Here is a 23,585-nt window from a genome sequence, read left to right as displayed (position 1 = left end):
AAATATCTAGAAATTGATTTATAGAAAAAATTGTCTCGGTTTTATAAACAAGTCACACGTTTTTAATCATTAAAGATAATTATAAGTATACATGGATAATCTGAATATTCGTTTTACTTAGTGTAAGAGCCAATTTATGCGAAATAGCCTACCACATATTTACGGTACTGAGGTAACAGTCTGTAGCAATCTATGCAAAATACGCACATTAATCGGGTTAAAATCATAAATTATTTCAAGGAGGAATAAATATAATTGTCGAATGCTGTTACTTCTTTGGGCCTACAGAGGGCGACAGACACTTCTTTTAAGTCATAATTAATATGTAAATCTATGAATACGCTATATGAAATAGGCTAGTAGCTATATCCTATGTGTAATACATAAACCTTTTGAAATAATTAATAGCACACCAGGGAACACGATTATCTACGATTTAAGATGATAGGCGTGATTTTTTTTTTCAGGTAATAGGCTAGGCTACAATAATCTTGAAAAGAAAGATAAAATATTATCGTGTGATTATAAAACATTAAAACATTTTACATTTGCACGTGGCATTCAGGGATGTTGGAAGTCAAATCAAATAAAGGCCCCTATTTCTACATTTTTTTTTTTGTTTACATTTCTTTTTTGTTGGTTTTGTAAAGTATATCAAGTAAGAACATTTTAATGCACTCAATAAAAGAAAGTTGTGTTTTTCTGAGGATGCATGGCTCAGTGGGCGCGTCTACACTGATGCTGTGAATCCTGCCAGTGTCGGGTCTCCATCATCATCTTCATCACTGCAGTAAGAAGAAGCAGCAGCAGCATCACTGCTCGGAGTCACAGCATCACCGGACATCCTCACTGCGAGTCTCTCTGCCATTATATCTGCATCGCAGCTGAAACACGGGACGCATCGAGGCTGCACAGGAGAAGCAGCGGACATACACAAGTTTCCCCGCGATGGTGCCTTTATTTTTGTTCCTGGTCGTCCGCATTGGCGCGTCCATCCCACATCCGACATCCGCGGGTGAGTTCACGGAACACAACTGTGTGTTTAACATACACCCCACATTTGCACAGAACTAAGTTTATAACACACATCAGAACTTCAAGACAACGTTTGGTGCGTTTATTCACAGCTCGGACATCTGCGGCATCACTTAAGTGTTTTTTATTTGAATGTCCTCAGATATAATTCATGAGGGAGATGGTAATGAGATGTCGGGTTATTTCGGGCATGTGATTTTCTCAGCGCCCTCTAACAGACGCTCAATTAAATATGACATTAATGCAAGCACAGCTGCTTGACACAAAAAGATGGCAATGAATAGTAAAGCGCCTGCTTGTGCATGTAACAGTGTTGTTTTATATGAGCTGGGATATTTGTTTGATGTTACTTTAAGGTGATCCAGAGGTCATCTGCACAATAAATAAACGTTATCATCTGCCAACCTGAAACATCTCCTCGCTTTTTAATAGCTGAGCCCAATGTGATCATGTTAAATGTCATACTGTGCATCTCTGGCTGACCTTTACATTGAATGACTCCGTTTGAACTCTCACTGAGTTTAGAAATCAGCTGCATGGGTCAGTGTTGTTATGTTGTAATATTAGGCTACTTGTTATACCTGTTTTGCATTCCAATAATTTATTACAATTATATTAATAATAGTTATGCTTACAAAAACTGTACTTGGAAACAATAGTTCAGCCTAAAATATCTTATTACAGTTTTTACTGTAAAATATATAATGCATTATGGGATGTCATGTGGTACTGAATGATTATCAAATTAATTTGCAATGTATTGTTATTGTTCTCGGAGTAGTACATTGCCATTCAAAAGTTTGGGGTCGGTATGATTTTGTTTATGTTTTTGAAAGAAATCTCTTATGCTTACCAAGTCTGGTTTTTTATCAAAAAATAGCTATTTTGTGAAATATTATTAAAAATTAAAATTACTGTTTGAATATATTTTTATCTATTCCTGTGATGCAAAGCTGAATTTTGAGCATCATTTCTCCAGTCTTCAGTGTCACATGATCCTTCAGAAATCATTCTAGAATACTGCTCAAGCATTTCTTATTATTGCCAGTGAGAGTTGTGCTGCTTAATATTTTGTGGCAACTGATACATTTGATACATTTTAAGGAAACTTGATGAACAGAACATTCAAAATAACAGCATTTATTTGAAAAAGAAATCTTTTGTAATATTTATGAATGTCTTTATTGTCACTGATCAATTTAATGAGTCCTTAAAAGTATAATCTTACCAACCCCAAACTTTTGAATGGTAGTCCACTTCAAACCATGGAACATGACTCAACAACTATGGTATTACCATAGTAATTGTATTACTTTTTTCTTAGTGAAGTTACCACAGTTTTATTCCAACAGCAATAACTACTTTTTTAGTGGAAACTGAATTACCATAGTACATTAAAACTGTAAGCATTAAGGGGTCATTCATTTCTTTCCCAATTCACTGTGGTATTCATAATCATATTGCCACAAGTTACCAGTGCCAGTGTATCAATGCAGGTAACACAACAAATATCATGGCAGTGTGAAATTCATTGTACTGGAAAGTACCAAGCAATGTGTAGCGCTCTGCTATAATCCTCTGTGAGTTTCATGCCCTCAGGTTGTGTCGGATCAGTGTGAAACAAGACTGCTCCGTCAGCCATGTTTCTTTCCTAACACAAAAGATTTTCTCTAATCTTCCACCTCACTTAACCTTCCTCACTTCTGAAGCACTGGCATTCTGTCATCGGCAAACATCTGCGCTGCATCTTTAACAGTCGGCAAGTGTATTCCAAAGTTCGGCCAACATGTACACCTGTGTAAACACTCAAAGTTTCTCTCCAGATTCCTGTGGCTGAATAATTTAGGCCGAAATGGCTGTGGATATGGCATCACAAACTCTCGTGCATCACTCCGCAACACACTTTTTCCAAGCTGTAGAGGTAACTTGTCTTTGGGAAAAGAAGATCTGTCTCATTTCCTGTTTATATCTCTTCGTGTTTTGTAGGTGAAGTATGCGAACCGGTTCCATGTGAGAACGGTGCTGACTGTCCCAGTACACCAGCTGATGAAAATGTTTCTTGTGAGTCTTTGTCCTTTTGGATTTGAGAACCCCGAAGACCCATGAGATTTCATTTCTTGCGATTTAAAAACACATTTGAAAATGTATGGAGTGATACAGTGTGTGTCTTTGTTGAGCTTTATTTGCCTACACTCTTATCTTAAAATCAAAAATTCTTTATGGTTCCATGAAGAACCTACGTATAACATCCACGTAAGGTTCTTTAGAATATTGAAATGTTCGTCACACTAAGAAAAACAGTGTGTTTTGTGCAAAGAATCCTTATCAAGAATACACTCTTAAAAATAAAGGTTCCAAATGGAGGTTTTTTGTATGCAATAGAAAGAACTATTTTATTTCCCCAAATAACCTGTTTGTGAACAGATCTTAGAAGCAATAAACCCTTATTTCTTAGTGTGTAGAATATTGTAATAATCAAAAGCGTTTTTTTACTAAAGAAAATTTTGGTGGACTGGAAACAATTCTGGGATGTTACAGGTTCTTCATAGAACCATAAATGCCAATACAGAGTCTTCATTTTTGACAGTGAAAATGTATAATAAATTCTAAATTAAATTAGAGTATATGTGTTTCCTGGGAATTGAATCTATAATCTTTTGCGATGCTCTACCACTAAGCCACAGGAACACATAATATGTCAAATGTGGCTTTTTAGAGTTTTTCACCATAAATTATATTGTAATTTACTTGCAAAAATGATATATTGGAGTATTTTACCTCATGCAGTATAATGCAACATATAAAACATATATAATAAGTTAACTTCACATGTTCACAACAAGAATGTTAAATTTAAAATTAAAACAATAAAGATATCAGCATTCAATGCACAATAACACTCTGTTGTGCTTTAAATGCTTGAGCTCTTTAAAGGTCGATTCTGATTGGCTGTCAGTGTTTTTATCATTCATCAGCTGGAAAAAAATCATTCTGATAGTGATTCTAGTGATAGTGTTCGTCCATTGTTATTGTATTTTATATTAAAATTGTATAAAACTATATATATTTCATTATAGTTATTATCTTTGGAGCGAATACCATGTTTTTATTCTAGCATTTAAAAGAAAAAATCCCCTGTAAAAAACATTGCAGAAAATTATGTTTTTCGAGAACTGAATAATAAAAAGTTTGTTGTGAAGCTGTAGAAGATTCTACTGTTTCATCTAATTGGAATCATTATTTATAAAAGAGCAGATGAAATATGTCAGAATCTCACAAATTGTGTGTTCTGTGTGTTTCAGCATCAGGCTGGGAAGAGCAATCTGTAATTGGTGAGTTTGTTTTATGTAGCCTGTTTTAATGGTCTGTTTTCCTCATTTTAAGAAAGGTTCAAGAGCGCTTTGCTCATTGAGACTCCAGATATGAATGGCATATTAAACAGATCGCTCATGTTTGGCTTATGAACCATGAACATAAATGATGCCAGCCTCGATTTCCATTCACTAGTTAATTCATATTTAAACATCTGCTTAGCGTTCATTAGAAACTCACACTTTCTGGAGTCATCTTTTATAGCTAATGCAGTATTTAGTGTGGTGTTCAGACTGAGCTGAAAGACATGAAATAATAATGACCGTGTGGGGAAAGTGCATGCCATCAAGTGCACTGAGCATCAAGTTCACTTACAAATCAACCTGCAATAAACTCTAGCAGGATTTTAAATAGCACTTCAAATGAACCCTGCAGATTTCAGATACTGTGTGTTTCTGTCGTTCAGGGCCCTGCCGCCCAAACCCCTGTCACAACGGAGGGGTGTGTGAACTCAGTGAGACTTACCGCGGAGACAATTTTGTCGGGTATTTGTGCAGGTGCCCTCTTGGCTTCGATGGTGTCCACTGCCAACACAGTAAGAAACTTTGTCATTTTTAGAGACATTTATTTCTATATTTTAATGATAAGAAGAACTTATGTGTGTGTATATGAAATAAAACTTTTTTATTTGGTGGACACACACACACTTTAAAGCCAACATAATTTAAATATGTTTACTTTTTTTATTTATATATTTATTTTCATATTATACACACAAAATATTTAATGATATTAAATAAAATGCCATATATATTCTATTTTATTTTTAATGTTTATTATAATTTTTTTTATTATTCACATATGTGACCCAGGAGCACAAAACCTTAAGTCGCTGGGGTATATTTTTAGCAATTGCCAAAAAAACATTGTATGGGTCAAAATTCATGATTTTTCTTTTATGCCAAAAAACATTAGGATATTAAGTAAAGATCGTGTTCCATAAAGATATTTTGTAAACTTCCTACCTTAAATATATCAAAACTTAATTTTTGATTAGTACAATGCATTGCTAAGAATTCATTTGGACAATTTTAAAGGAGATTTTCTCAGTGTTTTGATGGTTTTTTTTTTTTTTTTTTTGCACCCTCAGATTCCAGATTTTCAAATACTTTTGTTAAATAACTAATTTCTCAAAAAGGTAAAAATATCTAGAAATTATACATCTGAATTTTTTTATAAATAAAAATATATATTCATAAGAATATACATATAAAAATTATAATAATAAAAAAATTGGGTTCAAAAATACATATATTGAATATAGTACACCTTAAAACAATGCAAATTCATATATGTTGAATTTTCATTGCCACAACTCAACAGTCAACATGTTTATATCGACAGTATAGCTACCAGAATTACACATCTAGTTTAATTATACAGACTGAATGAAACTATCGTCCATGAATGAAACTGCTGCCACAGTGATGGAAGAACATATGTCAGGATGGCTCACTTACTTACATTTTAGTTTCACCAGTGTAGAAGCACAATGCACATTAATGTGAATATCAATGTTTTTCTGCCTCAGTTCTTCTCAAAAAAAAACTTCTACTGCATATTGTGCCAGAACACTTATCAAAGTGACAAGAACGTAATTACCAAAGAGCTATTTTTTTATCGGTTTGCCGTCAGAGCTGGTTTTTATTTGTTTTGTTTTTGTCCTGATTCTCTTGTTTCTGTGGTTACCTCACACCTCCTTCATTATGCATGGATTGGGAGAAAGAATATTCAGCTCTGTTCTGCACTGTCTAATACACATCACACATGTGCATCCGTGACCTTAATTTGCACTGTCTCCTGAATTGACTTCTAAGCGTATAGTCTATAATTAATGCCGGAGTGAAAGCACAGCTAAGATAAGACTCCGAGGCTCAGTTAGTAGCAGGGGGCTGGAAAACAGACTGAGCAAAGGCAAAGACAATTTTTTGGTCAGATTTTTGGAGAATGACATACGGCCTTATTATCTGCCCCGAGCCCCATGACCTGCTCAGTTTTTGTCATAATAATTAGACTTCACAACATAATGACCTCATGTAGGATGTTTAGCGGAGTGTGACGTTTAAAAATCCCAGGAATGTCACAACTGTGTTTTGAAAATTGAGGTATAAAGTCAAAATTGCGTCTTATAAAGTCAGAATTGCGAGATATGAATTTGCAATTGTGAGAAAAAAAGAAAGTCAGGTTGCAAGTAAAAAACACAAAATTGTGATTCAGACTTTTTTTCGTAGAATTGCGTGTTCATATCTTGCAATTATGACTTCATTTCTCAGAATGGTGAGTTACAGTATAAATTGCTAGTTTATATCTCACAATTCTGACTTTTTAACTCGCAATTTTGACTTTATAACGCTCAACTGTGGTTATAAAGTCAGGATTGCAAGATATGATCATGCACTTCTGAGAAAATATAATTCTCAGAATTGTGAGATAAAAAAAAATCGGAATTACCTTGTTTTATGTTGTATTCAGTGGCGGAAACGGTTGAAGTATTTACAAGTTGAAGTAATTTGTAAGAAATTGAATTTTTTTCATTACATGTGTAATAAATTTAAATCATTTAACTTAAAAAATTAAAAATCAGACAGAGATATATAAAAAAGGTAAAAAAATAACTTATGTCAGTGGATTTTACCATGAAAAGACAGACGGAAAGAAGCAGATGGGATTTGTTAGAAAAGGAAAAACAGAATAATTTTTTTTAATAAAAGTGATTAAAATTTGAATTATTAAATAAAAAAAATTAAGTAAATTAAGTTAACAAAATTAAATTGAAACAAAATTCTAAGTAAAAAAAAGACTATAGTAAAAATTATTTATTCATTTATGTATTTATAGACCAAGGAAAACTGCACATGTATGTTGGTGACTTTTACCACAAGCAGACAGCAGCAGCAGAAGAGTGAATGAAAATTATAGCACAGGGAGCTGCTCTGAAATAGTTACCCGCTAGAACACAATTCATTTTCAATAAGAGGTTCACAGGAGAGCTGGTGCAATCTGATGAAAGTGTTGTGGAAGAGCGCTGGGAGCGCTGCCATCCTCATCTATATCAACTATGCCACCGCTGGTTCTGACTGAGTGATCATACTGTGTGAAGCACCACTGACTTCATTAACATAGTTGTCTTGGCACAACTTGGCCCAGTGAATTTGCTTTTCTTTAAGAAATGAAATTCTGAAATCAGCATGCATTCAATAATGGCACGGAAATCATTTCCAAGATGGGCTCTGATCAGGAGAAGAGGCAACCAAAAGGAACTTGGGCATCTCAAAGCATCATTTATTAGGTCATATATAAGAAGCGTTCAATACCACAAATCCAGCGTGACAGCTGACCAACCCCCCCTATGTTCCTCACACCAATTTACTTGCATGACTGGCTGGACTTTGGCCCCACGGAGGAAATCCCACCAATCAGGATGAGTTCGTTCTATCGTAACTGACAGGGGTGCTTGGATGCACATGACTGGCATGAAGCTGAATGCCAATGGTCGTTCCTCACTATGAATTCAGCAACATAAAAAACAATGCTTTGTTTTGGGGGTCATATCGGTATTTTTGTTTCTGATCTAAAATAAAAGAGTTACAGAGCCTTTAAAATTTCATATGGGTTTGTAAAATGTCATTTTTTGAAAAAAGTATCTTCTGCTCACTAAGACTGCATTAATATGATCAAAAATACAGTCAATATTGTCAAATATAATTACAAGAACAAAGAACTACTATCTATTTGAATATTTTTTTAAATGTAATTTATGTCTGTGATTCAAGTGTCCCATGATCCTTCAGAAATCAAAATCCTGATGGAAACCTTCCATCATTGTGTCATGAGCAAGACCCACTCCCATTTACCTCAGAAAAATGAAAGTCTGGTTTTGTAATAGCAAATCAAGTTATTTTGCTTATAATTTCTGGCAGACAATAAAGTCTAGTTCCTTTAGCTGTTCTTTTTATTCTGACACCACCCCATGAGAGGATCAGTGCAATCTAACATCAGATCCTTAAATCCCACATTTGTTGTGTTCATCAGTACTTTCGGTGCTCATGAGGTGACCCTGTTTAAGCTGTGGATTTGATGGTTGCCCTCCAGTACTCTTCTGTTGTGGTAAACCCAAAGGTGTGGTTTATATCTGCCAGATACCTGATAGACTTGAGCCTGTGCTCCACCTTGCAGATCCCTGAATTTCTGCTCGGGCGACCCCACGGCTTGCTGTCAGTAACAAGTCTCTCGAGTTCCTTTGGTTCTGCTTAAAAATCAAAGAGAGAGGTCAGTGCAGCAGAACTCGGAGACAGGACGCCATAAGCTCTTCTACCAGGAATCAATCTGTTACAAAGCTTGCTCATAAAATGAGCAACACACTCTCTTTACACTTAGGCTTTGGCATATTGGTGGTGAAATATTACGAATTTGTACAATCACATTTTTATGTTTTCTTTTGATCTGCTTACGTTCCACTGAGTGTTTAGTTTAGAGATGGACTTTTATGCTTAGATTTTTCGCTAAAATATGTATGTTTCCATCCCACTCAAATCATACCAATTCACCAAAATGAACATTTATTACTTTTTACAAGATATTTGAGTGGGAAATGAAAAATGATGAATAAACATCCACCCAATGGTGTTCTTTAGGTTTAATATGTTTTTGCATATTAAGAAAATATTAATATATATATATATATATATATATATATATATATATATATATATATATATATATATATATATATATATATATATATATATAGTTTTTAATATTTTATTATTATAATTGTTTTAATTTACTGATGCTAAGCTTTTGAACAATAGGAAATTTTAATTATTTTATATTCGATTATAATTTATATTTTATTATTCAAACTCACAGTTTATATAGTTTTTATTGTGTTCATAAAACCTGAACTCAAATTTATTTTATACATATTTTATTATTATTTATTTTTTTAAATGTTTTATTTTTGTTTTGTTTACTTTTTTATAATTTGTTTTGGATACAACGACTATAAAAGCCAATTATTTAATTTTAATAGGAAAAAATTTAGTATCACGCATAATAATGCTCAAAATATTACTGTTTTTTCTATATGTTTGATTAAATACAAAATTAAGATATAAAAAAAAACGGACCCTTTGAACTTTTGAACAATTGTATAATTTTATTTTTAATAATATTTTAATTATTTTCTATTCTGTCAAATTATAAGTTAGGTAAATTTGACATATGATTACAAAGAAGAAACATTTTTAACTTGACTTTTATTGTATTTTACTCTAAAATCTACTTCAAATTATTTTTTACACTGTAGTAATCTCATGATTCCTAAAGAAGATATTTTTTTCAAAAATCAAAATCCAACATCTCCAAGATCTTCCATGAACAAATAGACTGAGCTGCTATGTACTGTACATTCATTTTATAGCTTTATACTCTTTCTGTTCTTTAAACATTTGTATCTACATCTGAAACAATTTAGCAAGAGACAGAATTATTGATACTTAAAACATAAAGAATAATCAAAATCTCATGTGTAACACTTAAAAAATTATATATCCCCCGCTCTGTATTAATGCATAATAAATAAGCACTGTTCGATGTTAACTGGTATGATTGTAGAGAGGTTTTTCATCCCTGTGGAAAAATCACCCATAATGAGAAACAATATTTGACCTTTTGTAGCTTTTTCCAGGTTGTCGCATTTAATATTTTCCCGATGTGTCTGTGAATGTCTGCTTGTGTTTTCAGATGTTAACGAGTGTGAGAAAAATCCATGCAAAAATGGAGGCAGCTGCACAGACCTGCGAGCAAACTACACCTGCCAGTGTCCCAGTGAATACATGGGGCAGAACTGTCAGTACAGTAAGTGCGAATCGACTTCATCACCTCATTTAATTAAACCCATGTGCTTAATATTCACTATCAAACCATGGCATCTCTTGAGGAGCAAACTAAAACTGGATTCAGCGTGTATTGGCTTGGGGATGGGAGCCATCTGCCTTCGACAGCTTTTTTGGGAGAATCTGAGTGAATGAGGCCAATATGACATTGACTGAGTAGGGAACCACATCGCTGGTGAAATCCTTCTGTCATTTCCATAAATTCAGGAGGGGGAACTGATTCTATTTTGCTTATTTTTGTCCATGCAATATTTCCTAGACTCATAGTCTACAGAAAGTGTGCCAGAAACCTAACTCGCCATATGCCTGAGAGGTACCAAGACTTGTGTAACTATGATATGCATGATGGTATTTTTTGTGCTGACTCAAAACAAGAATGTCCCAGCAGTATCTTAAAGGGATAGTTCACCCAAAAATGAAAATGTTAAGTTTATCTGCCTAACCCCAGGGCATGCAACATGTAGGTGACTTTGTTTCTTCGGTTTGAGTTAAATATCTCAGTTTGTGTTCTACTTAAGAAACAAAATCACCTACTTCTTGGATGCCCTTTTCATTTTTAGGTGAAGTATCCCTTTAACACATCTATGAACATATAATTAAATAAGTTCAAGATTGCTGTCATGCTTTCTTACTTACACGGCTCTGAGGAGCGTATATAAAGTTACACCCCTCAACAAGGTTTGATTTGCAATCATGCTGTCCAAACACAGCAGCAGAAGCTCCCTACGGGCAAGTCTGAGCAGCCTGCGGCTCCTTTTCGAGTCTCCCCAGTCTATGCGGTCGTTCTGCGGAGATGGTTCAAGTACTCCATTAATGTTCTCCCCGGAGCACCAGCGAGCGGGCGCTATATCTGCAGGTGGACGAACCGATGACAGCAATGACACTAGGGAAGACATCTTAGGCTTCGAGAGTGAAGACAGCATCTCTGTGTGTGAGAGCAAGGACAAGATATCCATCGACGAATCCAAGGACATTGCTTCCAAAACTTCAGACCTGCCAGATGTTTTTGAGGACAAAACAGAGAAAGATGACATTTCAGAGGTCGACACGGATTCTCTGGAGAGAACCAGCGGGAGCAGGAATAATGTTATCATATTATCTCTCGAGACCAAAGAGCACTGCGTTTGTGGTATTCCTTTGAATTGTTTAATCTTCCCTTATTAACAATATTTCTAAGAAGAAAAAAAAAGTATTTTATAGTTCAGGAGACTTTGCTAATTATATGATTTAAATGATAATTTTAATTAAATCAATTATTGCATCATTTTGTGTTTACTTTTTAAAAAGTTTTAATTTAATTACATTTTTAAAATCTTTTAGAGGTGGCATATGCAATCCTTTTGGGTTTTTATACTGTTATTGACTAAAATTAGAATCGTAAAAATGCATTTTTGTTACTTGAAATAAACACAAAATGAAATAGAATAAAATAAACAAAAGTTTTTTATTTCTTTTTGTTGCCAAAAAACATTTCTAATTTTTGAATGGTTTGACTAAATATACTGAAATAATGACAACTAAAATGATGTAAAATCAAGCTATGTAGACATATTTAAATTATTAAGCTTTAATTTGTAATCTGTATATTATTGATTCACTGAAATGAACTGAAAAGTAATTTGTTCTAGAATCTACTAAATTGGTAGAGCTTTTTGTTTTACTAAAAAGAACTGACACATAAGAATCATTCCTTTACAAATCGAATTACACAGGTGGCGCTGTTGTGTTTTGATTCAGTAAGAATTGATTTATAAAAATCATTCATTCAGAAATCGAACTACACAATGCACAGTGCCCTGCAATTGTGCACAACACAACAAAATCTCCACAACACAAGGAAATTAGCACAACACAATGGAAAAAAGCTGCTACACAATTAAATTGGCACACAACAAAATCTCCACAAAACAATGAAATGAGCACAACACAATGAAATTAGCACACAATGAAACCTCTACAACACAACGAAATTAGGACAACACAACAAAATATCTACAACACAACGAAATTAGCATACAATAAAATCTCCACAACACAACAAAATTAGCACAACACAATGAAATTAGCACAAAACAACAAAATCTCCACAACACATCGAAATTAGCACACAACGAAACCTCCACAACACAACGAAATTAGCACAACACAACAAAATCTCTACAACACAATGAAATTAGCACATAACAAAATCTCTACATCACAACGAAATTAGCATAACACAACAAAATCTCTACAAAACAATGAAATTAGCACACAACAAAATCTCCACAACACAACACAATGAAATTAGCATAACACAACGAAACCTCCACAACACAATTAAATTAGCACACAACAAAATCTCCACAACACAATGAAATTAGCACACAACAAAATCTCCACAACACAACGAAATTAGCACACAACAAAATCTCCACAACACAACGAAATTAGCACAACACAACACAATAAAATTAGCATACAATGAAATCTCCAAAACACGACGCCAACTAGCCATAAAACAAAATCTCTGCCAGAATAGTTACCAATATTTGTTTTAAAAATGTAAATGGTCCTGCAAATGAGACAGTTGTTAACACACAGTAAGATTCTGATGTTATAAAATCAAGGTGAACATCTAGTAGTAATATGAAACATTTAAGTTTATATAGAACTATTCAACTTTTTTTTTTTTTTTGAATATGAGACATTATTTAGATATTTCCTAAAACTCTCTTTAGAGAATACAGGACTTCTCTGAGGACAAGCATTTCAGAAGGTTACTTGAGCAAAATCTCTCCATTTAATAGTCTATGAGAATTAAACAATAAATAAAACAATATTTTAAACTTAGAATATTTAAGGCGTGTTACATGTGTTTTTTCTTACATCTTTTTCTCCGTCTGTCCTCTCAGAATGTTCTGGTCCTTTAGGGATGGAAGGGGGGATCATTTCGAACCAGCAGGTAACAGCTTCCTCCACACATCGAGCTCTGTTCGGCCTGCAGAAGTGGTTTCCGTACTTCGCCCGACTCAACAAGAAGGGCCTCGTCAATGCCTGGAGCGCAGCCGAGGGTGATCGATACCCATGGATTCAGGTAATCCTGCAACATTTTTACTGCATTAAATGAAAAAGAAGCTTTTGTACTTTTTTTTTTATAATTGAATATCAATTCATGAGTAGAATAAAAGAAACAGTAATAAAAATGCTTGCTAACAACTAACAAATCACTATAGCATTACTTCAGTGTTGTGTGCCAGCCATCCAACACAGCTTTCAAGGAAAAGCATAAACACCCAACGGTAATTAGTTTATACTAGGAGCCAAATCTCATTAGAGATTTTCGGAGTTCTAAAGGCATGGCTGTGTGAGATTTCATTAGGAGACACAAAGAAAGAACAGTGTGGGTGTACAAAGTATGTTCACAGCCTCTGTAATGACTTAAGTGGTAACCGCACACTGCCACCAGTTATGCCCAAACAACACCAGCATCCTGGCCTTGCTCTGCTGGCGTCCTGTGTGCGCCTGACTCTATTTTTGTACCTTTGAGATTAAAGAGGGCTTTGATGTCCATATGCTTTTAAATAAGATCTCAATTTGTTGCTGGAAAACTGCGCTACCTGTTTGTCTAGTCTTCAGACGTTCTTGCTGCTGCTTTAGAGTTGGTCTTTGCATTGGATGGTGTTTCAACCTAGCATGGATTTTCAAATGATTAGAGGTCAAGGATCCCCAAATAATAATAATAATAATAATAATAAAAAAGATAATTAAGCATGACAAACATTTTGTTTCCAAAATTAAATGATTGGCTTTTATATTGTCGTCATATTGAATCCAAAACTAATTATTAAAATAAATAAGTACAAATTAAATAAATAAATAAATTATATATAATACAAAAAATGTATTGTTGCTCTACTATAATGCGTTCTCGACATTTGACAGGGAAATAATGCCATATTTTGGAAACAGGAGATAAGCTCCTGGTCTAATGCACCACCTGTCTTGAGAAACCCGTTCTCAAAGACTTAACGTTATTTTTAGTCATTATTTTATTTGGGTAACACATATATTCCGAATGCCTTCGGCAGAATTCAAATGAGCCTTTTTAATCTAGATTAATCTAGATTAATTCCAAGATTACAGTGAGATTAATCTAGATTAAACAAATTAATCTATGCCCACCACTAATTAACTTACTATACATACACATACAGACAGACACACAGACAAACACACACACACACATAACCTCCACAAAACCCCTCCAGATGCACGGCCATCATTGTCTCTACCACAGCAATTTCTGATAGGGACAAATTATGACTCTACAGCCCACAAGGCTTCGCTCATTCATCTTGTGAGCTAAGGCCATCGATTTTGTGCTGTCCCCTCACAGATAAATCTACAGCGGAGAATGAGGGTGACCGGACTGATAACACAGGGTGCCAAGCGAATCGGAAGCCCAGAATATGTGAAATCATATAAAGTGGCGTATAGCGACGACGGGAAGGCCTGGAGCATGTTTAAAGTGAAGGACACGGATGAGGACATGGTAAGACAGGGCATGCCGTTCGTTCCAGATGAGATGAGAGAGCCTGAGGGGGATTTTTTTAAATTAAGTTAACTGTTAACTGTTCGCTTAAGAAGTTCTCTGCCAACTCGCCCCTCTTTCCAGTTTTTATTTTTATCAGTCATACTCCGCTGTTTTAGAAATCTGCAAGAAATCTTTTTGTAATGTGGATGCGAACTACTTTATTACTTATATGTAGCATTTATTATAGTGTCTTGAAGTCTAGAGCAGCTAGTTCATGTTTTACAATAATGATAAATACATGTACATAATGATTTGAGTTTACATTAAAATTATAGTAGAGTAATAAATAATTAAAATACGCTATCGTTCAAACTTTTGCGGTCGTTATGATTTTTTTATGTTTTTAAAGAAAGAAGTCTCTCATGCTCATCAAGGCTGTATTTATTATTATATATAAAAAAAAGGAGAAACACTAATATTTTGAAATATTATTAAAATGTTAAATATCTGTTTTCCATTTGAATATATTTTAAATTACAATTTATTCCTTGGTTGAAAATGCAGAATTTTCAGCATCATTCCTCCAGTCTTCAGTGTCACATGATGCTTTTGGAATCATTCTAAGAGGCTGATTTGCATTGCATTGCACTGAACATTTCTTATTTCTTTTGCAGTGTTCCATTTTTATCAATTTAATGCATCCTTGTTGAATTAAATCTTGATAATAGTTTAAAAATAATTTTTAAATATTTTTGCAATTTTTGTAATAGCAAGTTTTATGTTATTTAACTGCAGATATTCACTGGAAATACTGATAATAATGCCCCCTCAGCCAACTCCTTCAGTCCACCAATCGAAGCGCAGTACATCCGCATTTACCCACAAGTCTGTAGGAAGCACTGCACACTGCGAATGGAGCTCCTGGGCTGTGAGCTCACAGGTCTGTGTTTTGAAGCATGCTGTATTTGTCTCCGACAGTAAGTTACAATATTGTTGACTCTTGTGTTTGTATTTTTCAGGATGCTCAGAGCCCATGGGGATGAAGACCGGACACATCCAGGACTATCAGATCACCTCCTCCAGTGTGTTTCAGACCCTGAACATGGACATGTTCTCCTGGGAACCATCCAAGGCCAGACTGGACAAACAGGGCAAGGTCAACGCATGGACATCAGCCCATAATGACCAATCCCAATGGCTGCAGGTGAGACAGATATGAAATGTGTAGTTCAAAGGTTTGTGGGTAAGTTTTCTTTTTAGACATTTATACTTTTATTCAGGAAAGATGGTCAAAAGATTAGTATTGACCAAGTTCAGACGCTGTGGATCAGCATACTATTTTGTGTATTTTCATCAGTTTGCATTTAAAAAAAAAAAACTATCATGGATTTAGAGGGGGAAAAAATATTTTTTTATAATGAATCTTTGAAAATCAAAACCTGGAACACATTTTTACTCAAGTTAATCAAAATGGATTTAATGCATTTTAGAACCAAACTCTTCATGTATGTATATAAATTAGCGCCTAAATCTCCTCTAAAACCAGGCCACAGACCAGGTTGGAAGACCAGCAAACCAGCTCAGACCAGTTATAAGTGTTTTTCACCTACAGTATTTATAAATAAATAATTATTGATTGATTATGTTTCAAAAAGACTAAACAGATCAGCAAGCTACAATACAAGGCTTTTCTTGCTGTGTTTAACTCCGGGTTATCATCATTTTTAACCCAGAGTTAAGAACACTATTAATCCTGATTTTTTGAAGCTCTGCTCTGAAAAGGCGATGCCAAAGGTGCTTGAATAATATGCCGAGTTATTTAGCAACAGAAGACAAATCATGAACAATTTGAGCTTGCCTCATTAAATATTCATGATTTAGTAAAGCTGTAGAAACTTTTCTGTTCAGGTTCAGACTGTGCGTAAGTTAAAAATAACAGTATTATTGTTAAGACAACCAGAGAATATTTATGTGGTGATTTTGGGATTTCTAATTGGGCACCAAATATGTTATACCATATATCACAAAAGCTGTTTCAGCCAGTGGGATCATTTAGGGCTCCAAATGGGCTGATTTTACACAGGATGGATGGTAGGATATGTCATATGGCATCATCCTTGCTCAGTATATGATTTTCCATGCCACATAGGCTAAATACATTTATCCTCATGCATTCAATGCACTGCAGGATAATCTTTAATTTCTGCATATACACCCACACAGGTGAGGCTGAGGTTAACTACTGTACCGCCAACATCACTAATCTAACTAAACCGGTGGGCTGCTGATTGTTTGCTGTTATAACTGACTGTAAATCTGAGCTTGTTCTCAGACCCGAGAGCCGTGATGCCATTAAATGGCTGAGTCTGCTGCCATTGAACTGAGATCGGGAAATTGGATCTGAGAGAACAGGCTAATGTATATATTATATTACACCTGCACACTTGTAGAGCCGAGCCCAGCCGCTCAAATGCTCCTCTGAGATTGCAGAGCTGCTGTGAATGCCGCTCACGTCGGTCCAGGTCAGAAAGCAGAACCCGAGTCTTCATGAAAGAATAATACAGCGAGAGAGAGAGAGAGAGAGAGAGAGAGAGAGAGAGAACCTGTACTGACTGCACAGTTGTGTCCCATTCAGAATATAGCAAACTAAATATAAATACTCATTAAACAGCTGTAGATTTGAATAATATTCCTAAATATTATTGTTTAATACAAATTATCTACACTGAAAAAAGCGATTTTTCAAAGTTGTAAATAAAAACAAAGATTACTGGAGTAAGTTTTACAAGAAAATACTGTTTAAGTCTTTCTGCTTCAATTGTATTATTTAATTAAATATGTTATTTGCCATTTTTGTCTAATTATTTGTGGCATTTACTAACAATTCCTGAGTAAAAATTATTTCTACACCAATTGTTTTTTTTTTTCAGTGCATAAATGTTATCAAATAAGGTATTTCCAGAAACATTAAATTATATAACATTTAAAATTGGAAGTTTACTAATATTCAGACTAATATGTTTTTCCCAACTGAGCAGACATATGTCTGTAAACTAATTAAAATAATTTAAATACAATTAATAAAATGTTAAAATAATAATAATAAAAAAATACAAATATATATTTTTTATTACATGATATTTTATACATTTTAATTCACTCAATTATGTATTAAATAATAATAATTTTGATGTCATCCTTTTTAGTTATGAAAACAATATAGTGCTGTGCAATTAAATTCTGCTTTGGTTATGTTAATTCTTTTTAGAACTCAGTTCAAATAGATTTATTCAAATAATTTGAATTATTGTTATAATAAGTCACATGATTAAGTAATGTGACTAATTATGCCTAAATAATTAAATAAAAAAATAGTCTAAATTACTTTTTTAATTGTTTTAAATACATAACTATTTACATAAACACACCCTGTGGGTGTGGCCAGTTTAATTCATGAAAAAAATTACAAATTCTGAATTTTGCCAACCCTAACCATGCAGAAATGCATAAAAGGAATTTAGAGAAGCATACTGTAGTTTCAGGTCTTTGGGCATCATGTCTTCTTATTTTCATGAGCCACGGCTTATTTTAATAAAAGCCAAGTTCATTAATCAGGCTGGCTGTTTTAGCAAAAATAAGAAGCTCCAGAGCAATTAATTAGAGCAGCCTTGAAATCCTGTAATACCACTAAAATAATAGACTTACAAAATTCAGCGGCCTGAAGATGTTCCTGCGGAGTCAGTGGCGCTGATCACCTCCGCTCCTCCGAGGGGAACTCTGCAGTGCAGACGAGGCCTGGGATTTAGACACCATAACACCCTTTACAATAAAAGCCCATTTCCATCATGGGATACATTTGTTATTATGATAATTTTTTTTTAAAGGTAACCAACTTTTTAATCTTGCAATTCTGAGAAAAAAAATAAATAAATAAAATTGTGCAAAAAAAGAAAAGAAAAGAAAAGCAAGTCAGTTCTGAGAAAAGAAATCAGAATTTCATTTCATGATGTTAATTAGCAATTCTGAAAAAAAGAGAAAAAGATTTGTGACAAACTGACTCTTTGCAGGGAGATTGAATGAACAAACCAGACAGTAGAATAGATTAACTTCGGTGGACTTGAACTTGAAAAATAGTGTACTGATGTATTATACTGACGTATGGTGTACTATACTTTCTATGATTGAAACAAGATACCTTCTGATGATCATTCAGAGTTTATTTCATGATATAACTAGTAAAGAGAAAGAGATGATCGGTTCTTGTGCCACTTGAACTGAGGCGCTGCAGTGATCTGTCATGACACATTAAAGAGCCACAAAATGACAAAGAGAACTGACATTATGTTTCATATCTAACGTAACCTGCTCTGTCTTGTCTGTCAGCACATTGTCAGATTGCTCTTGACTCTGTGATGTGTTTATCCCAGTGTGAGAACACGAGAGTACCATGGCTTGTTGGACACAGCAAAAGTGAGGAAGGGGCGGGTCTTTGCGAAATGTCATTTGTGAGAAAAAGACAGAAGTGTGAGATAAAAAGTCACAAATTATAATTTTTTATTTGATAATTGTGAGATATAAAAACAAAATTGCAAGATGTAAACCCAGAAATCTGAGAATAATTCATAATTCCTAATTCAGATTAGCAATTCTGAGAAAGTAAGTCTGAATTCTTTATTTCTTGCAATGCAGAATTGTGATATAAACACAGAATTGCGAGAAAAGTCACAATTATCTTTTTATTTATTTTATTCTGTGGCAGAAACTGGCTTACATAATTTTTTCAGGAACTGCCATTCAAAATTATAATATATATATATATTTTTCTGTGTGGAGGCTGTAAAATGTACTTCAACAGTAATATATGTGGCCTCAAATGCATTATCTGCTGCTTTCATCACAAACTCTCTCTCTCTCATTATCACCAGATGGATTTGCTGATTACCACCAAAATCACAGGAATTATCACCCAAGGAGCCAAAGATTTTGGGCATGTGCAGTTTGTCGGTTCCTACAAAGTGGCATTCAGTAATGATGGAGAGAAATGGCTCATATATCAGGACGAGAAACAACAGAAGGATAAGGTAGGACACTTGCTGTCTACATAAACATTTGAGGGAGATGACATCATTTTTTTTTTAAGTATTAAGTATTTACAAAGTATTCTAAAGTGCATAATGTATTTATTTAAATGTCTTATATATATATATATATATATATATATATATATATATATATATATATATATATATATATATATATATATATATATAAAATCACCTTACTGATTGTAAGGAATAGATGGAGCTTCTCACACAGACTCCGTAAAGGACATGACATCAGCATTAGCCGTGAGAAACATTTTAACCTCTCAGCATTTTTCTGACAATGTCCCACCTCCAGCTGAAGAATCACCTCCATGCTTTCCATCCGGAGCAGCAGCAGCTGACAAGACCGAAGCTTTCCTCTGACACAAACCTCAGCAAGGAGTCCTTCTGTGGAGAAAAGAGAGACAGTTATTTCGATTTAGAATTCAACATCCATTAGTCAGATACAACTAGACTGAAACTAGTGTTGCACATGGCTGCCAGTGTTGCTATGTGGTACATTTTCGTTTACTGTATATGCATCAATACACGATACATAATAAATATATAAATACATAAGAGTTTGGGATCAGTACGTTTTTTTTTTTTTTAGAAATGATTTTATCCAGCAAGGATCAATTACACTGATTCAAGTGACAGTAAAGACATTCATGATGTAAAAAAAAAAAGATTTCCATTCCAAATAAACAATCCTATATACATATATATATATATATATATATATATATATATATATATATAAAAACAAGTGAAAGTGAAAAAATGTAATATGCTACAAAAAATTTATTTCTGAAGATCATGTGACATTTAAGACTGGAGTAAAGATGCTGGAAATTCAGCTTTGATCACAGGAAAACATTACATTTTAAATTATATTAAAATTTACAACAGATTTGTTTTAATTGTAATAATATTTTACATTATTAATTTTTGTTTACTTTATTATTAAAGTTATGTCTTCAATCAAATAAATGCAGCCTGGATGAGCAAAAGAGACATTTAAAAACATTACAAAGATCCACTTGAAAATAGTAGCTTAGGCCAATATTGTTGTTTATTACTAAAGCTATTAAGTCATACAGATTTACTCATGTGGGTGAATTTAGGTGGACTTTTCTGAATTTTAATTTGTTGGTGAATGTTCCCTTTCACTTTTTTTCAGTCACATGATGTGGCATGATCTTTTCCTCTCATAGTCCTTTCCCTGCTCCCACAACACACGTAGGCACGGTTTTTTTATACAAACACACACACACACACACACACACACTATAGTGGTTGGGGGTTGTTAATGGTGTTGGCTGGGTGATCTATTCCGACAGCGCTGATAAGAAACAGTCTACTGGAATAGATTCTCTCAGAGGAATAATCTGTGAACGATGTCCTTTAACAAGTGCTATTAAAAGAGCTCAGGTTAAGCGTGTTTGAAAGCCACACGTCTGCTTTATACGGCCTATTTTACCGCCACATTATTGTGCACTTTTAAATGACTTTAGGACAGCTGATTCAGCATTTCTTTTAATTCAAATTGTCCTTCTGTCATTGACAGATCTTCCAAGGAAACTTTGACAACGAAACACACAGAAAGAATGTGTTAGATCCACCGATCTACGCCCGATTCATCCGGATTCTTCCGTGGTCGTGGTACAGACGCATCACTATGAGGGCGGAGCTTCTGGGGTGTCCGGAGGAACAGTGAGACTGCGGCACACTGTATGACAGACTGTGGAAAAATTGCATTTCTAATGGTGATCTTTCAAGGATGCTGTTTGGCCTGATTCAAAAATGAAAGATCAAAAATGTGATGACTTTGAATGGATTTGGTTTTGTTTTTTGCTCTGGAAATTGCCACAACTTATCATGATTTTCAAATGTAATTGTCACTGTACAACTGACTACTTTATTTTAGAGTATTATCAGAAATGGGTCAACTGAATTCACTCAGGTCAAAGGTCACACGCTAGAATAGTTCATGTATAAGATATATGAATATTGGGAGGAGCTGAGAACTGTTGTTGCTATTCTTATAAATTTATGTATATTAACTACTAAATGTTGTCATTTGTAATTTATTCAAATTCAATCATGCAAAAGCGATGAATGAGAAGTATAGGAGAGTGGGGTAAACTGTGCCATATATATCTTCAGTTGGAAGGACACAATTTGAGACTAAAGGCTTGTTCACACCAAGATAGATAACTATAACGAAAACAGTAATGTTAACTATATTAGCATCCACCCAATGCATGATATCTTCTCTGTATTATAATCGCACACTGAAGTTTGTCATCAGATCTGCAGGTGTTTAGCTATTTTTTTGTGGGGTAAAATCCACAACTGGGAATTTTGCACGAGGGCCAAAAATGTCCCCACAATGATTTAAGTGCAGTTTCACATTGGCCACACTACAAAACTAAATTTGTATTGATTTATGTATTCTGACTACCAACCATTTGGATGGCACAGTTTTAACATAAAAAACCTGAAAAAAACAATAACCAGGTTTATACATTTATCGTCAATAAAATCAATTGGTTTCAATATCATAAATGTTAAATTGCTCGTTTTTACAGCTAGCTAATTTTTTATTCATGTACATACTTTTTAAGTGAGCAAATTCATTTGATTTCTTAATGAACAAAACTGATTCTAAGCTATTTGAATAAAGGCATTTTGAAAACATGATTATTTAAATGAAATCATATAGATCCAATAGTTAATAATAAGCCATGCCATGATTTCTTTGAGTGGAGTAATTTGACATTTCAAGACATTTATTAGTTTATGTTACAACTGTTTATTTCAAAAGGAATACTTTTTTTATATATATGTATATTTTTATGACTGTACTGAAAATAGAAAATGGACCTTTTTTGCTGCACAATATTGCTAATGACCACACCTTAATACTATAATTATATTTCAGGATGTTGACTGAAATAAGGAATAAGTGTCTAATAATAGAGGTTCAGTTGCCCCATGTTAGGGGTAACCTGTGTAATGTCAAAGGGTATTTTGAATTTTTTTTTTCTTTTTTTTTTCATAAACCACCCCCAAAACAATTACAGCTTATCACTATTCTACAAAAAAACGATGCAGTTTGCTAGATTAGGGGTGACACATCTTACCCCACTCTCTCCCACATACATCTGCAGGTAGAATTACTTCAGTATTTCATATATATCCACAGTCAACAGAAACAACTTAAAGTTAACATGCAATCAAAATGAAATCAGTTCCTCACGGATGAAATCAATTCTGTACCCTTTGACTCAAAATGTGTCACAATACAGACATCAAATGGGTTTTACGCTGAGTTTCATGTTGACTTCAACTTGAAAAAGTGAGAATAAACCAACAATCTTTTTCTTTCTTTCCTTCTTTTGTAGTGTTTTTGAAAACCTGTAAATACAATTCAGTTTAACGCAAGAGCAGTTTGGTATAATCTTATCTATACTAGCTTTCTATTTCATTGCTGTATTCACTGGACAGTTATTGAACAGACCTGATTATACTGGACTATTATATTACAGAACTCTTAATGGTCATTAACAATAAAAATCAAACCGTGAGACCATTCTGGGGAGTTACACTTCTTTATCCACTGAGTCTGAATAAAAAGGACATTTAGTTGCTGCTTTATTCTGTTTTCGCTGATGT

At 34.0% G+C, this 23,585-nt stretch overlaps 1 protein-coding gene across 1 annotated transcript; it reads left to right on the top strand.

Moving 5' to 3' along the window:
• Window positions 1-710: 710 nt before the first annotated feature.
• LOC127966040 (EGF-like repeat and discoidin I-like domain-containing protein 3) lies at window positions 711-23,500 on the top strand. Its single transcript, XM_052566861.1, has 11 exons — window positions 711-1,015; window positions 3,022-3,096; window positions 4,338-4,367; window positions 4,814-4,942; window positions 10,153-10,266; window positions 13,199-13,380; window positions 14,683-14,838; window positions 15,616-15,760; window positions 15,840-16,024; window positions 19,746-19,901; window positions 21,475-23,500. Exons 1-11 carry the CDS (start codon window positions 949-951, stop codon window positions 21,622-21,624), a joined length of 1,389 nt encoding a protein of 462 aa, XP_052422821.1. The 5' UTR covers window positions 711-948; the 3' UTR covers window positions 21,625-23,500.
• Window positions 23,501-23,585: the final 85 nt, after the last annotated feature.

Source organism: Carassius gibelio, chromosome B10 (genome assembly GCF_023724105.1).
Source record: "Carassius gibelio isolate Cgi1373 ecotype wild population from Czech Republic chromosome B10, carGib1.2-hapl.c, whole genome shotgun sequence".
NCBI classification, from domain to species: Eukaryota; Metazoa; Chordata; class Actinopteri; order Cypriniformes; family Cyprinidae; genus Carassius; species Carassius gibelio.
This window is presented reverse-complemented; position numbering and strand designations above follow the sequence as displayed.